Below are 19,426 nucleotides of genomic sequence, written 5' to 3'. Positions count from 1 at the left end.
CAAATTATTTTCAAGTGTTCCTAATTCTATTCATTAAATGACATAGAGTTTGTGATCGAAATGCCCTATAAAACAGAACAGATAGATATATTACCTCTTCTCATTTTCTCTAAGGTGGAAAAAAAAATATATGGTAGAATAAATAAAGGTCAGAAGCTGTTTTGAGACTAGAGGATAGAATATAAAATATAGAGTTATAGAAAGTAAAATTAAAGAACAAAAAAGCAGAAAATAGGGCGAAAATATAGATAAAATTAAAAGTATATGAACTTTTCGTAGCTGAGATTAGAAACACTGAAGACTGAATTGTCCCAGAATCAGAGGTTTTCTGCACTGAAATCTAAGGAACAAAGTAGACCAGGCATAATTAACACTTTCAAAGTAGTAAAGCAATATTAACATGGAATTATCAGATGAATTTTGATTAGAGTTTCACAGAATTGGTAAAAGCACGAAGAGTGTATTTCTTAAATTTAGTTTTGTTGCTTTATTGTCTTATACCTCTGGAGAGTCAGTTTTATCTATTTTTAGTTGATCATCTATTAAGGTTAAGTTCTATAAAACGGAGAGTACATGTAGATGTATATATAACATAGTTCTCTACTCTAGGTTTTTCAGGAATCTAGTATTAATTTTCCAGCTTAAAGATATTACCTAATTGTACTAACAAGTGATATTCCCTATCATTCTAACTGTATTAATTTAAAAGAGAAGAGTACTATGAAGCAAGATATGTAAGTAAACTTGGAAGACACCTGGCACAACGGCCACACCTGTTGCTCTGCAGTAAGGTAAAGTGGGAGCCAATTTACCTCTAATATATCACAGTAAGGAGTGCAGCTTGAGTATCTGACTGCTTCTCTTTATTATCTAGAATTTATACTTACTTTTGGCAAAGCAATGAAACTGTGCTAATTCTTTCAGTTTTCAACTGGTTGGGTTTTTTTTGGTGGGGGGTAGATTTTAACTATTCTCATCTAAAACGTTTGATATCAGGATGTTGCATTAAGATGTCAAATCACAGGCAAAACAACCTGTTTCAATGACCTAATACTTAATGGTTCTTAAGAGTATATCTTTATGATAATACCACAGTAACTATAAATTAATGCATTTTAAGTGAAATGTTTTATGAAAAATATAAATAACAAAAGCAGGCATAAAAAATACTGAAGATTTTCTTACCTCTGAACTGTAGTTACCAACTCCTTTTCTTTCTTTTTCTGGCATATTAGCTGTGCCTCCTTTTCTTGACACTGTTTTTTGATCTCTTCAAGCTTTTTTTCCGTATCTAGGAGAGTCTCTTGCAAATTCTTATTTTTTTCTTCTAGAACCTGAAGCTAAGGAGAAAATTCATAACACACAGAATATTAAATGTGTTTCTACTAGGAACTGTTACAGTGTTCTTATTAACAAGCTTGTGGTTAAAATTACTCTATACTTTATCTATATCTAGAGTACTTAATAATACTTCATGTCCCCCTTTGTGTCTCAAGGGAGCTAGGAGAATGAGATTATGGAGAATAGGGTCAGAAATTTCTAGAAGACAAAGGCGCCTGGGTGGTGCAGTCAGTCAGGCGTCTGACTCTTGGTTTCAGGTCAGGTGATGTCATGATCTCAGGAATCTGGGATTGACCCCCACATCAAGCTCTGCACTAATGTGGAATCTGGGTAAGATCCTCTTCTTCCTCTGCCCCCTCCCCCATGCTTGATGCTCTTGCTCTCCAAAATAAAGTCTTTAAAAAAAAAAGAAAGAAATTTCTACAAGACAGAGAAAGGTAAATGATCTCAGTTTGGGGGCATTTTTAAATTTTATTTTTTAAAAAATAAAAATGATAAAACATGCATAACACAAAGTTTATTATCTTTATTGCATTTAAAAGTACAATTCCATAGTATTTAAGTACATTCACATTGTTGTTTAATCACAAGAACTCTTTTCATCTTGTAAAGCAAACTCTGTGCTCATTAACAATTTCCCTTTCAGCTGCACCGTCAGCCTCCAGCAACCACACTCTAACTCTCTGCTTCTATGAACTTGACTACTCTAAGTACCTCATAGAGTATTTACCTTTTAGGTTTGGCTTATATCATTTAGCACAATGTATTCAAGCTTATCCATGTTTCAAAATTCCATTCTTTTTTATATCTGAATTTTATGTATATGTGTCATTTTATCCATTCATCCATCAGTGGGCACTTGGGTTGCCTTTAAATGTTATTATGAACGTATGTCATCTACAAACATCTGTTTGAGACTTTGTTCTCAATTCTTTTGGGTACATACCCAGGTGAATTGATGGCAATTTTTTTTTAAAGATTTTATTTATTTATTCATGAGAGAGAGAGAGAGGGAGAGAGAGAGAGAGTAAAGACACAGGCAGAGGGAGAAGCAGGCTCCATGCAGGGAGCCTGATGTGCGACTTGAGGACTTGATCCCGGGTTTCCAGGATCATGCCCTGAGCCAAAGGCAGGCGCTAAACAGCTGAGCCACCCAGGGATCCCCAATGGTAATTTTTAAAGGAAATGTATGGCTTTCCACAGTGGCTATGCCACTTTATATTCCCATCAACAGTAGATAAGGATTTTAACGTCTCTACACTGTCACGAACACATGTTTTTCAAGCTATAATTCTCTCTATTCCTACTCATACAAACCCCTGTGGTACTTCTTTAGTTCCTTCCTGACATTATCGTCTCTTAGTCTTACAATTTATAAATTAATATAGACAGAGAGTCCATTCTAGGCCTAGAGTCTGTACAATAATGACACTCCATGGATTAAACCAGTAATTCACAACTGAGAGTGATTTCTTCCCCTGCCCAAGAGATACTTGGAAATGTCTACAGTTCCGGTTTGGGGGAGGGAGGAGGGTAGGGGCAGTGCTATCGGCATCTAGTAGGTAGAGGCAAGAATGCTGTGAAACATCCTTTAATGCACAGGACAGAATCCAGAACAAAAAATTTTCTATCCTTGAATGTCACAGTGCTGAGTTGAGAATTCCATGATGAGAAGAAGGGAGAAGACTGAAGAGTAGGTTTAACAGATTTATAAGTAAGATTTCTAGAAGACAGGTTTCACCAAAATTGGTAGAAAGACTCTGTTGAGGCATCAAGAAAGAAAAATGGTCAGAAGAGATCACAGGAGTGAATGGAGACCACAGACTAAGGTGTAAGAATTTGTGGAAAGGTCAAGAAAACATGAAGAAAAAAAGTATCTGGAAAAATAGAATAAATAAACAAACAAACAAATAAATAAATAAATAAGAGGGAAGGGAAGGGAAGGGAAGGGAAGGGAAGGGAAGGGAAGGGAAGGGAAGGGAAGGGAAGGGAAGGGAAGAAAAAAAAAGAAAGAAAAGAAAGAAAAGAGAAAAGAAAAGAAGAAAGAAAAGAAAAGAAAAGAAAAGAAAAGAAAAGAAAAAAGAAAAGAAAAGAAAAGAAAAGAAAAGAAAAGAAAAGAAAAGAAAAGAAAAGAAAAGAAAAGAAAAGGTCTTGAAGTCTCGTTGAGCCTTGATGGATCCCAGAGAATATTAGATTAAGTGAGAACTGTGGTGCACTCATGTGTGTAGGGGATGGGGCTATCAGACTGGCTTCAAAACTACCTTTTAGAGTAGAATGTTAAGTAAGAAGTTAATATACAGCTTTCATAGGAAAGTAATCATATATTAATAAGAAAGACAAACTCACGCTTAAAGTTTCTAATTAAATTTAATCCTAAAAACAGCAATTAAACACATTTAACATAATTAGCCAAATATATAAAATTTTAAGTTATAAAAATTTTGAAATTTCTGGAGTCAACCTAAGAAAGCAATATGTTTTCATGTCATTTAAAGATGAGCATTTTAGTTCTGTTACCTGTAGACTCTGACTCTGCACATCATCTAGAGTTGGAAGATCAGCCAGATACTTTTCCAAGGTCTCGATTCTTCTCTGCTTTTCTTTGTTTTGTTCAGATTCCTTCTGGCATTTCTTTTTCAAGCTACTGATATATCTATCTCTGGTTTTAAGCTAAAGAAAAAAATTATAAATCTTCAGGAGCTTTGTGGCATTAAAAAATAATAACAACAAAACCAATAGTTCTAGGTTACAGCTAAGGCTATCACCAACTCAAATTAGATTCACCTTATTTCATCAATTCTAAAATTCACGTTTTTATAAATTTTCGTATCACTGAAGTCAAGAGTTTTTAAATTTTGTCTGCTTTTACAACCAATGGCATCCTATAAACTGCAGTCAGCCAGTTAGCAGTAATGATACAGTTTTCACTGCCTGCACATGTGCAAACTTGGTCAAAGCTATTCCTATCTGTGCCATTTCAACAGTGTGTATGTGCTACAATTATGTGCTGAATTTAAATGATGTTTAAAATACCTTAACAATGTTACATTATAACTTGGTGTTGAAAAAAAGTTACTGAGTATCCAGAAAGACAAACAGAGCCACAGGGTATAATGTTAAATAAAACCAGTAAAGCAAATATTCATCTCCAGACCTCAATTTCTTATTTCTTACAAAGCTATATCCAAATGTTTTATGTGAATTAAGAAAGGAAGATATCTAAAAGTATTTAAAGCTGTTCTGTTACTGATTTGCTAAGAAATTGCTTATCATGTACTCAAGAAATGCAATCAAAGCCAGGAGAATTTACCAAAATTACCAGATACTTGGGAAGAAATGAGAGCACTAGTGAGACCCATCCACACCTCAAGCCAAGACAACTGTTAAAGTATTATGTCATAATTGAATATGCAACATATTTTCTTTCTCAAAATTACATATAATGAAGGTGTGCTGCACCACTAATGTCATTTTAGGATTGATGGAATATGTTAATTGAACACCTACTATAGGACACATACACTATATGATTCCAGAAAATCCCACTTTGTGTAGGCTGAACCTCACATTTTTATGTACTAATTTTTTCACCCTTCCAAACTTAAAAAATGTTATCTTTAAATTTCATATCATATATTCAAAGTTCTTTAATATTTCAGATCAATTATAAATAATATGTGTATACAGTTACCTAAAAAATAAACTCCAGACTCTATTTCACCTTAAATTTCCAGTCTTTCAAAATTTAGAAACTTACAGGGTTCTAAAATATTTTTACAGCCTTTTCCCACATTCACCAGGGAAATAAGTGCCAATAATTAGTAGTATGACTTACTCTCCCCAATTTTATTAAAGCTAACACTTTGCACAGCTTAGTTTTTTTTTTCATTCCTTATCCAATTCCCTTCAAGTCCAATGTTTAACAACTTTTATTAAGAAAACTTTACTTAGAAAATCACATCTCCTTTCATTTATTCTATTCCAACAATAACATTAGGATCCATTTATTACATTGGGTACGCACCAACACTGGTAAAACTGATAAATCCTTTTACTGGGGCTTTCTCAGGATTAAAGGCCAGTGTGCTGGTGTGACAATTTGTGATTGAACAGAACTCACAGACTGCTGACTTTGATAGTGATCTGAAAGACCACATAATACAATTTCTTTTTCCCTCTCATTTTCCCCCTTCTTTTTTCACTAAAGTATAATTAACATAGTGTTATTTTATTTTCAGGTGTACAGTATAATAATTCAAGCACTGTATACATTATTCAGTGTTCATCAAAATAAGTGTACTCTTGATTCCCTCTATCTTTTTACCACTCCTCTCCCAGCTCCACATAGCCCCTCTGGTAACCACCAGTTTGTTTTCTGTATTTCAGACTCTGTTTTTTAATTTCTCTCCCTCATTGTTCATTTGCTTTGTTTCTTAAATTCCACATATGAGTGAAATTATATGGTGTATGTTTTTTCTGACTTATTTCACCTAGCATTATACTCCCTACATCCATCTGTGTTATTGTAAACAATAAGATCTCCTTTTTTACAGCTGAGTAATATTCAGTAGTGTTTATATGTATCAAATCTTTATCCTTCATTTATCAGTAAACATTTGGGCTGCTTCCATATCTTGGCTATTGCAAACAGTGCTGCAATAAACACAGGACTGCATATATCTTTTTGAATTAGTGTTTTCATTTTCTTTGGGTAAATACCCAGTAGTGGAATTATTGGATTGTATAGTAATTCTATTTTTAAAGGAGCCTTCATACTATTTTCCACAGTGGCCATACCAATTTGCATTCCTATCAACAGTGCACAAACTTTGTTTTTTTCTCCTCATCAACACTTGTTATTTCTTACATTTTTTTATTTTAGCTATTCTGAAGTGTAGGGTGATTATCTCATTATGGTTTTGATTTGAATTTCCCTGATGATTACTGATACTTAGCAACTTTAAGTGTCTTGTAAATGATGTATCGAATAAGGAGTTAATATCCAAAATACATAAAGAACTTATACAATCAATACCAAAAAACAAATATGATTACAAACTAAGCAGAGGATGTGAACATTTTTCCAAAAAAGACATGTAATTAACTTTTTTGAATATGAGGTCCACAGCCCTTTAGTAACTTAACTGCAAGTCACTGACACAGAGATGAGATTTAGATATAAATCATCTGACTGAAAAGCCAATGTTCTTTCAATTCTTTCACACTACACACAACCAGATTTCCATAAATTCTCTAGAAACCAGCTGTGCCTGGATTCCCCACTGACAAAGCCTATTCTTGCCTTAGCAAGTGACCCTGTAACTTCTACTATGCAAAGATGTCCTGGTTTTCTTCTTTTTCTTTGGCTGGTCAACTGCCTTCTTTGATGTCAGGTGAAGCCTGCTGCTTTTGATCACAAATCTTTGCCAACAATCTCCTACAGAATACTATTTTTGCTATTTGTTGACTACAAGTAGATTACACATAATCACTGGGTCTTGGGATTTTTTTAACCCTTCTTCACTAAGGAGAAGCTCTTTGTGTTTTTTTAAACTTTCAAGTTTTATGCTGATTACTAAAATCTGAATCTCCAGGTAAAATGAGGTATTACTAATAAATCTCCCCTATTCCATTTGTAAAAGGTTAGGTTTTTCCTTTCAAGGAGATATTATTTAGTACTGAGATTATTCCTCAAAGGCAATAGGAGGGGCTCTGTTTTCAGAAAAGGTTTATAAATGAATGTATTTTTCTTCATTTTAAATAGTTATTAAAACAAAATAGATTACTGAGGAAAAGCTTTCCTCTATGTTTTATTTTTCTAAATTATTATTAGAAGCCAAGCATCGGCTGTAGAATTAAACTGTCTTGAATTTTACTCCTAGCTTTGTGACAGTTATACCTACATGCAACTAGACAAATTACTCAACTTTTCTCCAAACTTCATTTAGTTCATTTTTTAAAATGGGGGTATAGTATTTATGCATTAGGATTTTTGTGAGATTAGTTAATATTAAATGAGAAAATGTATTTAATGCACCTTAACATGCTGTCTGGCATATACAAGAAAAAGCTTATCAGAGTAACTTCTATTGTTATTATCACATCAAATGTTTTCCTATTGTAGTATCAGGATAACAAAGAGGAAATGCAGAAGAAATAATGCAATCCAATCTCAAGTGGGCTTAACACGCTGGTCAGTTGATGCATTACCCGTGAGTCTATTTACCAGCATCTACACTCCCTTCAAGAATTCAAATCATCTCCATGGCCTCTGGCACCACCTCTACCATCCACACTAAGCCTCCTCCTTAATATTTCTATTCTACACAGTTCCATTCTCAATTCCCTCACTGCAGAGAAAAACTGTTCCTCTTTTCCTAAAGTAATTCCCCATCTTGGCATCTGTTATCAACCTTTCCCTATTTATCTCAGGAATTTGCTCTATCACACACTCCCCTGACATCTTTAATATCTCTAATTATTCTTTCCAGAGTCCTTTTTTTTTTAAATTTTTATTTATTTATGATAGTCACAGAGAGATAGAGAGAGGCAGAGACACAGGCAGAGGGAGAAGCAGGCTCCATGTACCGGGAGCCCGATGTGGGATTCGATCCCGGGTCTCCAGGATCGCGCCCTGGGCCAAAGGCAGGCACCAAACCGCTGCGCCACCCAGGGATCTCTCTTTCCAGAGTCCTTTGATGGGCTTATCCCACTCTCTTTTCTTCCCTGTTGGCAAAAATCACTTGAAAGCATCCATCCATCCATCCATTTAATATGCCAGGTACCATGGCTGGTGCTATACATGCTACAGTGACGAAACTGCTATGTCCCTACCATCCTGGAGTATACAGAGAAATATTAAAACATAATGATTATCAAAATCATGTTAAACACTGGAAAAACAAGAACAAAATGCTCTACACATATAAAGGAAGAGGATGGAGGAGAAAGATATTTAAGATGACACTTAACAAAATAAATAGGTAACGGAGTATTGGGAGAAGATAGTCAAGTATTTACCAAAGAGAAAAAAACTTTGTGTCAAGATTCTTGGGACCAAGAAACAAATTATGACCACTGTACCAACTATAAGCACTGTACCATGAAACAGCGTACTAAAAATTAAAAAAAAAGAAACAGCGTACTAAAGGGAGATTGACAGAGCCTACGGTTATAGAATTAGTCAGAGTCTTTCTGGCCATGGAAAGAATTTTTTTTTTTAAGATTTTATTATTTATTCGGGGGGGCAGGGGCAGAGACACAGGCAGAGGGAGAAGCAGGCTCCATGCAGGGAGCCCGAAGTGGGACTCGATCCCGGGACTCCAGGATCACGCCCTGGGCTGAAGGCGGCACTAAACCGCTGAGCCACCCGGGCTGCCCTGATTCTTATTTTATTTTTATTTTTATTTTTTAAAGATTTTATTTATTCATGACAGACACACAGGGAGAGAGGCAGAGACACAGGCAGAGGGAGAAGCAGGCCCCCTGCAGGGAGCCTGATGTGGGACTTGATCCCAGGACTCCAGGATAACGCCCTGAGCCAAAGGCAGGCGCCAAACCACTGAGCATCCAAACCCAGGCATCCCTGATTCTTATTTTAAAGACAACACTGAGATGGCACCTGTTGGGTAATGTAAGTGAAATGATTGGATATTCCTTTTAAAAAGTTCAGTCCTCCATACTCTGAAGAATGGGCTGGGTGGGTGGCCATGGAGCAACTGGAACTCTCACATATTGATAGTGGACATGTTAAATGATACAAATACTAGAACTCAGATTTCTTTCTTCCGTCTCTCTCTCTTTGGCATTTCAAAAGTACATTTATTCCTATCACAAAGGAAACAGCACTTCTACAAGTGCACAGTGATGTTCCACATTCCCATCTAACAGCTTACTGAAATTTGCAGCCAGGGTTATGTTCTATCTGATGTGTACTCCAAGTAAAGCTGTTAATGATGACCACAAGCAGGTGCAGGACTTGAAGCTTTCAAAGCTTTACTTCTTTAATCAGCACTCCTAATTTTATACACGATGAAGCCCATCAACCTCATTCCTACCCAAATCTCTTGGTGCACTTGGGTATAGTAAGGTTTCATGGGGATCTAAGCATTTTTAATAAGGCTCTGAAGCATCTCAGCACAGGACAACTGGCTCAGGGTAGCCCACCCACACGGCCAACTCAGAAAGGTCACTAAGTGTGCAGAATTCAGTAGTTTCTTATAGAAGTTAAACATTTACCCTATGAAATATATAACTCAGAAATTCCACTCTTAGGAATTTATCCAGGAGAAATGAAAAATGTCTGGTGCAAGAATGCTCACAGCAGCCTTATTCATAATTTCCCCAAAATGCAAACAATTCAAATGTCCATTAACAAGACAGGAGGTGATCTATCTATATGATGGAATGCAACTCAGCAGTAGATAGGAATCCATGCAATGATATGAATAAATCTCAAAGATATTAAGTGAAAGAAGACCAACACAAAAGAATATATACAGTTGACTCCATTTATATGAAGTCCAAGAAGATTCAAAACTAATCTATGGCGATAACAGTGTTTCAGAAAGAGGAAGAAGACTGGACTAGAAAGAAGCACAAGGGAACTTCTTAGGTGACTGAAGTGTTGGGTTTTTTGTTTTGTTTTTTTTTTTTTAAGCAAACTCCATGCCCAACGTGGGGCTCAAACTCATGACCCTGAGATCAAGAGTCACATATTCTACCAAATGAGCCAGCCACATACCCCTGGTGATTGATAGGTTTTGTGTCTTGTTTTAGATAGCAGTTATACGACTATATACTATTAATAATACCAAACTGAACACCTAAGATTTATATATTTGACCATATATAAATTATGCTTTTATTTTTCAAAATATAATAAAAAATACATGGAATTAACAATCACAAAAAGAAAGTTATTGGAGATAGAGGGAAAGCAGACAGGCAGGGCAAGACTGGATTCAGAGACACTAATGAAGAGGCTCTTATAAAATCTTTGCCAAGACATGATAATTTAGACTGGTCTGGTAGTGTTGGACAGATTCTTTAATATAATTAGAAGACAGGCTTAATCAGTGTTAGTAAGATTTCCAGCATGAATGACTGAATATACAGTAATGAACATTGAAGAAAATTTTGTTTTAAGAAGAGGGCACGTGGTAGGCAAATTATGTTTTGGACATAAACAGTCTGAAATATTCTTTTTTTATTTTATTTTTTTTATTTATGATAGTCACAGAGAGAGAGAGAGAGAGGCAGAGACACAGGCGGAGGGAGAAGCAGGCTCCATGCACCAGGAGCCTGATGTGGGATTCGATCCCGGGTCTCCAGGATCGCGCCCTGGGCCAAAGGCAGGCGCCAAACCGCTGCGCCACCCAGGGATCCCTAGTCTGAAATATTCTTAAGCTATCCAAGTAGGAAGTGGCCACCCAGCCCATTCTTCAGATTTACCAACTACATTAAATATGTAGTTAATATATAAATTAATTTTATTAAGCACTGGACACCAAAAGTAATTAAAAATAGAAAACTTTAGATGAAATATAAAAATATATTTTAAAAATTGTATCCACTGAATCATCATAATTTTCTTTCTTTTTTTTTTTTTTAAGTAGGCTCCACGCCCAATGTGGAGCTCAAACTGATGACCCTGAGATCAAGAATTGCATGCTCTACCAACTGAGCCAACCAGGCATCCCTGAATCATAATTTTCACACAATCTGTTAATTAACAAATCTCAGGTGAGAAAATATTTTAATCCCTCCCACATTTGTATAACCAATGAATATTTCCTTAGTTCCCTCCAGATTATGGTATTGTATGAAGCCCCAAAAACACAGAAAAGAAAGAAACAGGTACTTAGGTTACTTTTAAGTTAGCCAAGATAAAATACATTATATAGCTGAGATAAACCATTTAAAATTTTTGTCAGTTTTTGGAAGATCAAAATCTTAACTCACACGTGTGTTTGTATGCGTATGTATATACAAACTGACACAAAAATGTCAATTGAGTTGTTTATTAACAGTTCCAAACATGCCTGCAGAAACCATGGTGACTATTTCGAGATCAACTGAATGGAAGGGTTCAGTTAATAGAATAATAAGGTGGGTATATGAAGAGAAATCTAAAATCAGTTCTGCAACTAAGTTAGCAGCTTAAGGATTTATGCTTCTTCAATAAATTAAGGCTAGCTGGTAATCTACTTGATTTTTAATGATACTATAATGGAATGAAATGAAGGATGAAAATACTTTCATAAAGGCAGAAAGGTCATATAAATTACAGATATATTATGTACATATAGATATTTGGCTTTTCAGTACTTGTTCTGAATCAGGGGCTTCAGTTTAAATAACCTGAAGTCATGTGCTTATAAAAAAGTAAAAAACAAAAAACACCACCTTTATTTCACTTACCAATCCTTTACACCCAACAAAGAAAAGAACAATTATTTGTGTCACATCTCAGTTTAGGCAACTAACTCAAAAAAGATTTCACTACTAGTTAGCAAGATAAAATATACTGTGGTATTCTTAATCCCTAGACTTTTGTTGATAGCACAGGGTTTCTCAAAAGTCACTACAAAACTAATCATTTCAATATAAATGCGCAACCTGGTATAACACACACTTAAAATACAGTAGATAACAAATGATTATATGTTGAAGGAATGTTATTGACTTAATTCAACTTTATTAAAAAATATCTACCTTTTCCTCCAGTTTCTTCTTCTCTTCACTAAATTGGCTTATTCTTTGCTTAAGAAACTGATTGAGCTGCAAAACCTCTTTCTCAGTAGATGCAAGCTTTTGCTCAAGTTCCTCTTGCTGGGAATGGGACACTGATTGATCAGAGAATGGAGTCTGGAGTGAACTGTTCTCATATTGTGGCTGTCAGGAAAGAAAAAAGAGAGGTTAGAAGTTTACTTATCTTGAAAAAATGGAAAGAAATGGGAAATAAGGTATAGTACGAGAGTACATCTAGGCTTTAGCAACAAACAGACCTTGGCATAAATCTCACTTCTATTTAGTTATATGCCATAATTAAATCAAATTAATTTGCTTACCAATGCCACGCCTCAGTCTTCTTATCTATAGAACAGAAATAAGAAAGTACCTTGCAGTGTTCTTTTGTTTGTTTGTTTTTGTTTTTTGGAGAGCACAGGTAAAATATGTAGAGTTTCTATCACATAAACAGAAGCTTAATAAAAGGCAAAAAGAAAGTGTAATTAGAGATATAGAGACTAAAAAGTATAATTAAGAGATGTAAATAATACATTAAATAGAAGTGAAAGTTCTGGGGAAATAAAAAGAAAAAACTCTTTACAGGTGATAATTTCCAGCTAATATTAAACTTGCTAAGTATTAATACAGTGTTTCCCCTAACTAGAAAGTAAGGTCCTCTTAGATCCTTATTTCATAGAATAATCACTGGCATAAAATAAGAGTTAAAAAAAATAATAATTTGACTGAACGAATGTATTCCTGTTTCCATGAGTGAGGCTTTGTAAGCAATTTAGATGAGATCTTTCCCTTACCATTTCCCTTGCAGCATTACAACCAGGAAAAGGCAGACAGAAAATACAGATGTTTCCTCAAATAAATTAGAATGTGATAAGTGCTGTAAGAGATACCAATAAAGTAATGTGAAAGTAGAGAAAGAGATAACTTTCCCACTTATTCAACAAATATTTACTAAGCACATGTTAGGAATTGTGTACTGGGATTCAACGATTTATAAAGCAAAGAAAGTCCCACCAGTTTAATGAAGTGTCACACAAAAAAAGACAATGGAAACTGTCTAACTGCTAAGATAATTGTACTGTAGTGCCTAAGGGAAGGGTTATAGAAGTGAACTTGAATTAGACCTTGAAGAATTCATACTTCACCAAAGGTGGAGATACAATTCAAAAATTACATAAATAGCACTTATCGTGTGCTGGGTATTTCAAAGATGACAGACTCTAGCACTGTCCTTTAAAAACTCAAATTCTATCAGAAGCATAAGAGAAATTCTCAGATCATTATATATAGGACACCATATAATATGGTAGCCAAAGAAAAATCATCTTTAGTACAAAGTATGGGGAAGTTGGAGGATAAATGAACCCACCACTGGGAGAATGAGGAAAAGGCTTTACTGGGGTCATGGCTTTTGAGATAGACTTTGAAAACAAGGAAGATTCTGGTAGGAATGGAGAAAGAAAGAAAAGTATTCCAGAAAGAACATTTTAAAAAGGTAGAATGGAATAAATGCAGAGTACCAATATCTGTTTAAAGTATGGAGTATAAGAGGGGGGATGGATAGAAGGAAAAAAAGGTAAAAATCTAAGTGGAACCATATAATAGAATCACAAGGTTCAGAGTTAAATCTTAATTCATAGGAAATGGGAACACTGTGATGGTTTCATAACAAGAAAGTAACATGATTTAAGAAGATTGTGAACTCTGTTTTGTAAATTTATACATTTCTGTATTCCCCATAGCCCCATGTGTAAGATTCTCAGTAAGTTTTGATTAAAGGGAAAAGAAAAAGGAGGACAAGCGAGTACTACAACAAATGTAAGCAGTGGACAGCAGGAATTAAAAGATACTGAGAATGGATATGAATTCTCTTTAAGAAATTAATCTAGGGCCTCCCAGGTAGCTCAGTTAAGGATCCAACTCTTGGTTTCAGCTCAGGTCATGATCTCATGGGTTGTGAGGTGCAGCCTCCTGTCAGGCTCCATGCTCAGTGGGGAGTCGGCTTGAAGATTTTCTCTCTTTACCCCTCCCCACAGTGGCACACATGTGCATGCTCTCTCTCTCTCTAAAATAAATAAATCTTGGAGCACCTGAGTAGTTCACTCAGTTAAGCATCTGCCTTCAGGTCACGTCATGATCCTAGAGTTCCAGGATGCATTGGGCCCTCTGCCCCTTACCCCACTCGTGCTCTAACAAATAAATAAAACATTTAATAAATAAAAATAAATAAATCTTTAAAAAATTATTCTAACCTATTTAGCTGAACAAAAAGAAGAGCTGAGGAGCATAGGGAACAAAATGAAGGAAGTCTACATGTAGAATTGAGAGAATTTAGAGAATTTTTTTTTTTTAAAAAAGAGACAAGAAACGTTAGATAACCAAGGTTTGAGATTTTGTCAAGTAACAGGGAAGATCACATTCTGAGCTGAGGTTAAGGAGATCATATAGGAGAACAGGTGTACTTAATTACAAGTAGAACCTATTGATATTAAGATGCTAGTTGAACACCCAAAAAGAGATGACCATCAGACAGAGAGGAAGATGGCCAAGCTAGACTAGGAAACTAAACAAAAACAAACAAACAAAAAAGGACTATAGTATGTAATGAGCTCAGAAATTTCCACTCCATCTATCAATAACAAGTAAATAAGATGAACTGACAGATATTCTTAGATCTGTCAGAAGTAAGGTCACAGAATATAATGCTACCCCCAGAATTAGAGAAACAGGTGAATAGGGAAAGGCACACTTACCAGAGCAGAATCCTCCTTGCAACTAATGCTGAAGTAGGAAAATCAGAACTGAAATTGACGAACCACTGGAGGCTCAGAGTGGATAAGTCTGAAAGTCAAAAATTCTAAGGAGACCCAGTCATAGGGGACACCTGACCTGTTTGGTTTTACTTCCACGAGCTCTATCAGGTCCTCACAGTGAATATCAGGGAAAATCTCTTCAATGTTTCCAACAGAAAGAGGAGAAAAGGAACCATCTTGAAATACACCAGGACGCTATGTTCTTAACAAAACCTGCCTTCAGGAGAAACTAACTAGAAACTAATCTACCCAGAAGGTTATCTAGAAGGGAGCTAACCTACCTAAAAGAAAACACTCAATTCCAGTTGCCTTGACTATCCTGCCCCACCTAAGGATGGGAAAGGAAAAAACCCCAGAAGCACCAGTGAACTTCACAGTCCAGGTGTACTAAAGGGCTCATTAAAATACTAAGACCCAATCATAGGACTAGAGAGTACTTCTCCTTCCTCTATACAAGACATATTAAAAGGTAAAATCATGGTCTGGAGAGACTGAACAAGCAGGAGAACCAGAGTTAGATATGACAGGAATGCCAGGATTATCAGACCAGAATTTTTTTTTTAAACTATGACTAATAAAGGACATTAATGCTAAGATAAACAGCAAACAAGAACAGACAGAGAATGTGACCACAGAAGTGGATATTCTTAGAAAGAAATAAAAAATTTTAGACACCAAAAATACTGGAAGAGAAATAAATGTCTTTAAGGGGTGGCTGGGTGGCTCAGTTGGTAGATCTCACTCTTTCAAGTAAATAAATAAAAGAATGTTTTTGATAGGCTAATTAGTTGACTGGACACAGATAAGGAAACAATCTGAGCTTGAGGATATGATAAGAAACTTCTGAAACTAAAAGACAAAGAGAAAAAAAGACTAGAAAAAATAAAACAGAATATCCAAGAACTGTGAGATAACTACAAAAGGTGTAACATTACCAGAAGAAAAAATGAAAGCAGTATTTGAAATAATGACTGAGAATTTTCCCCAAACTGTCAGATACCACACGTCAAATCCAGGTATGATTTTACTCATACGTGGAACTTAAGAAACAAAACAGATGAACGTGTGGGAAGAAAAAAAAATAGAGAAGGAGAGAGGAGGCGGCAAACCCTAAGAGACCTTTAACAATAGAGAACAAACTGACGGTTGATGGAGGGAGGTGGACGGCAGATGGGCTAGAGGGCACTTGTTACAATAAGCACTGGGTGTTATTATATAAGTGATGCATCACTAAATTCTACTCCTGAAGCCAATATTACATTAGATGTTTAACTGGAATTTAAATAAAAGTCTGAAATAAGAAAAGGTAAGTGGAGTAATTATATTAATTTTAGGAAAACCAGACTTTAGAGCAAGGAAAGTTGTAAGGAATCAAAATGAGTATTACATGAAAGGGTCAATACTCCAAGAAGACTTAATATGTATGTGTCCGACAATAGAGCAGCAAAATATGTGAGGTAAAAAGTGAGAACTGAAAGGAAAAACAGATAAATCTATTAAAACAGCTGGAGACTCCACCAACCCTCTATCAGAAATGAACAGATCCATCAAGCAGAAAATTAGCAAGCACACAGCTGAACTCAAAAACATCCCCACTCAATTGATTGGATGTAATTGACATGTATAGACTACTTCAGATTACACATTCTTCTCAAGCTCACATCGAACATTCACCAAAACAGACCACATTTGGGGTGATAAAATATGCCTTAACAAATTGAAGAGAGATTGTACAATGTATGTTCCCTCAAACCAAAATGGAATTAAACTAGAAACCAACAGAAAGGTAGCTAGCTATAAAATCCCAAAATGTTTGGAGATTAAACAACACATTACAAAATAATATATGGTTCAAAGAAGAAATCTCAAAAGAAATTTTAAAATATTTTGTACTAAATGGAAATGAAAATACAGATTATCTAAAATTTGTGGGATGCAGTGAAAGCAATGCTTAGAGGGAAATTCATACCACCAAGTGCATATATTAGAAAAAAAAAAAGAAAGATTTAAAATGAATTATCTAAGCTTCCACCTTAGGAGAAACTAGGATATATAAAAAGAGTTATTCATAATGACCAACTAAAAATTTATTCCTGCAATTCAGGCAGGTTTGATATTCAAAAATCAATTAATGTAATCCATCAAATCAATAGGTTACTAAGGAAAAATCATATGATCACAAATAAATGCAGAAAATAATGACAAAATTCAACAGTTATTCATGATAAAAACTCTGAACAAACTTGGAATAGAGGCAAACTTACTCAACTTAATAAAAAAACATCTATAAAAATCCCACAGCTAACACCAGAATTAATGATAAAAAATGTGAGGTGTTCCCGCTAATATCAGGAACAAAGCAAGAATGTTCCCCTCCCACCACTGTACTAGAAGTCCTAGAGAATGCAATAACAAGAGAAGGAAATGAAATGTATGCCAGGAAGAAAGAAATGTATGCCATGATCACCTATACAGAAAATCCCTAAAACAGACCAAAACCGAAACAAAATCCCTCCCAAAGCCCTTCCTGAAACTAATAAGCAATTACAGCAAGATTTCAAGAGGCCCTCCAAAAAATGATGTATAAATATAACAAAATATATACAAGATCTATATAAAGAAAGTTATATGACTCTTATCAAAGACATCAAAGAAGAACGAAATAAAGAGATATTCCATGTTCCTAGATTGACTCAATAAGGTCAAGATGTTAGGTTCTTCCTAGCTTAATCTATAGATTCAATGCAATCTCAGGCAACATCCCAGCAAGTTATTTTGTGGATAGCAACAAACTGATTATCTAAAATTTCTATGGAAAAACAAAAGACCCAGGATAGCCAACATAATACTGAAAGACAAAACCAAAGATGGAGTACTGAACTACCTGACTTCAATATTCACAATAAAGCTATAGCAATCTAGAACGTGTGACACTGAGGAAAGCCCAGACAAACAGGTCAATGGAACAGAATAGAAAACCCAGAAACAGATCCAGATAAATACAGTCAACTGCTTTTTGACAAAGGAACAAAGGCAGTACAATGGAGTAAAGAAAGTCTTTTCAACAAATGATGCTGTAACAATGGGACATCCACAAGCAAGAAAATGGTTTTCCACTCTTCAAAATGGAAGAAAGACCTAAATGTAAAATACAAAACTATAAAACCCCTAGAAGATAACATATGAAAAAACCTAGATGACTTTGAAAATGGCAATGACTTTTAGATACACTACCAAAGATAATTCATAAAAGAAACAAACACGCTAGATTTCATTAAAAATTTCTGCTTTGCAAAAGGCGTTATAAGAAAATGAGAAGATAGGCCACATATTGGTAGAAACTATTTGCAAAAGACACGTCTGATAAAGGATTTGTATCCAAATTATACAAAACAAACAAACAAAAAACCTCCTAAAATTCAAAAAATAACATAATTAAAAATGCGGAAAAGACCTCAACAGACACCTCACTGAAGAAAAGTATACAGATGGCAAATAAATATATGAAAAGATGTTAAACATCAAATGTCTTCAGGGAATTGCAAATTAAAATGAGTCACCTACCCCCACACATCTGTCAGAATGGTCCAAATCCAAAACACTGACAATACCAAATGATGGCGAAGACATGGAACAACAGAAACTTCCATTCATTGCAGGTGGGAATGTAATGTAATACGTTATTTTGAAAGACAGTTACAGTTACTTAAAAACTAACATATTCTTACCATATGATCGAACAATTGTGTTCCTTGGTATTTACCCAAATGAACAGAATGCATTCTACACAAAACACTTCACATGGAGGTTTATAGCAGCTTTTTTCATATTTGCCAAAACCTGAAAGTAACTAAAAACTTCCTTCAGCAGGTGAATGGATAAATAAACTGTGGTACATCCAGATCATGGAACATTATTCAGCCTTAAAAAGACAGAGCTATCAACATGTGAAAGGACATAGAGGAAATTTAAATGTGTATTAAAAAGTGAATGAAGCTATCATAAAGGCCATATACCGTATGGTTCCAACTGTATCATATTCTGGAAGAGGTAGAACTCTGGAGCCAATAAAAAGACTGTTGCCAGGGGCTGAGGGACAGGAGGGAAAGAACAGGCACAGATTTTTAGGGTAGTGAAACTGTTCTGTACGATACTACAATAATGAATATAAGTCATTATACATTTGTCCAAACTCACAGAACTGTAATACCAAGATTGAACCTCAATGTGAACCATGGCCTTTGAGTGATAATGATGTGTCCCTCTAAGTTCAACTGTAACAAAGATTCGCTGATACAGGATGCCAAGAGTGGAGAAGGCTCAGGTGTGCGGCGGCACAGGATATATGAGATTCTCTGTACATTCTGCTCAACTCTGCAGTGAACCTAAAACTACTCTGAAATTTAAAATTAATTTTACAGATTAGTTAATATAGGTGTTTCTATGACAACAACATACACACATTTCTGGAAAACCATTCAAAAGTCAAGCATAAGAAATAGTAGGGCTTAAAAGGAAAAGTA

At 35.2% G+C, this 19,426-nt stretch overlaps 1 protein-coding gene and 1 pseudogene across 3 annotated transcripts in view; both read right to left on the bottom strand.

Annotated features, from left to right (window-relative positions):
- Positions 1 to 19,426, bottom strand: part of CEP85L (centrosomal protein 85 like) — a 198,408-nt gene that overhangs the window by 28,229 nt on the left and 150,753 nt on the right. For all 3 annotated transcript variants that reach the window (XM_072765356.1, XM_072765367.1, XM_072765351.1), the window contains 3 exons: positions 12,058 to 12,237; positions 3,859 to 4,011; positions 1,186 to 1,340 (listed from right to left, as the gene is read on the bottom strand). In XM_072765356.1, the coding sequence (XP_072621457.1) occupies positions 1,186 to 1,340; positions 3,859 to 4,011; positions 12,058 to 12,237 (488 nt within the window). The remainder of the gene's footprint in view (positions 1 to 1,185; positions 1,341 to 3,858; positions 4,012 to 12,057; positions 12,238 to 19,426) is intronic.
- On the bottom strand, positions 5,218 to 9,659 carry LOC140599875 (ATP synthase subunit ATP5MJ, mitochondrial pseudogene; annotated as a pseudogene).

The sequence above is a fragment of the Vulpes vulpes genome, chromosome 1, assembly GCF_048418805.1.
Source record: "Vulpes vulpes isolate BD-2025 chromosome 1, VulVul3, whole genome shotgun sequence".
Lineage (NCBI taxonomy): Eukaryota > Metazoa > Chordata > Mammalia > Carnivora > Canidae > Vulpes > Vulpes vulpes.
The sequence above is the reverse complement of the archived record's forward strand: the minus strand, read 5'-3'. Positions and strand labels throughout refer to the sequence as shown.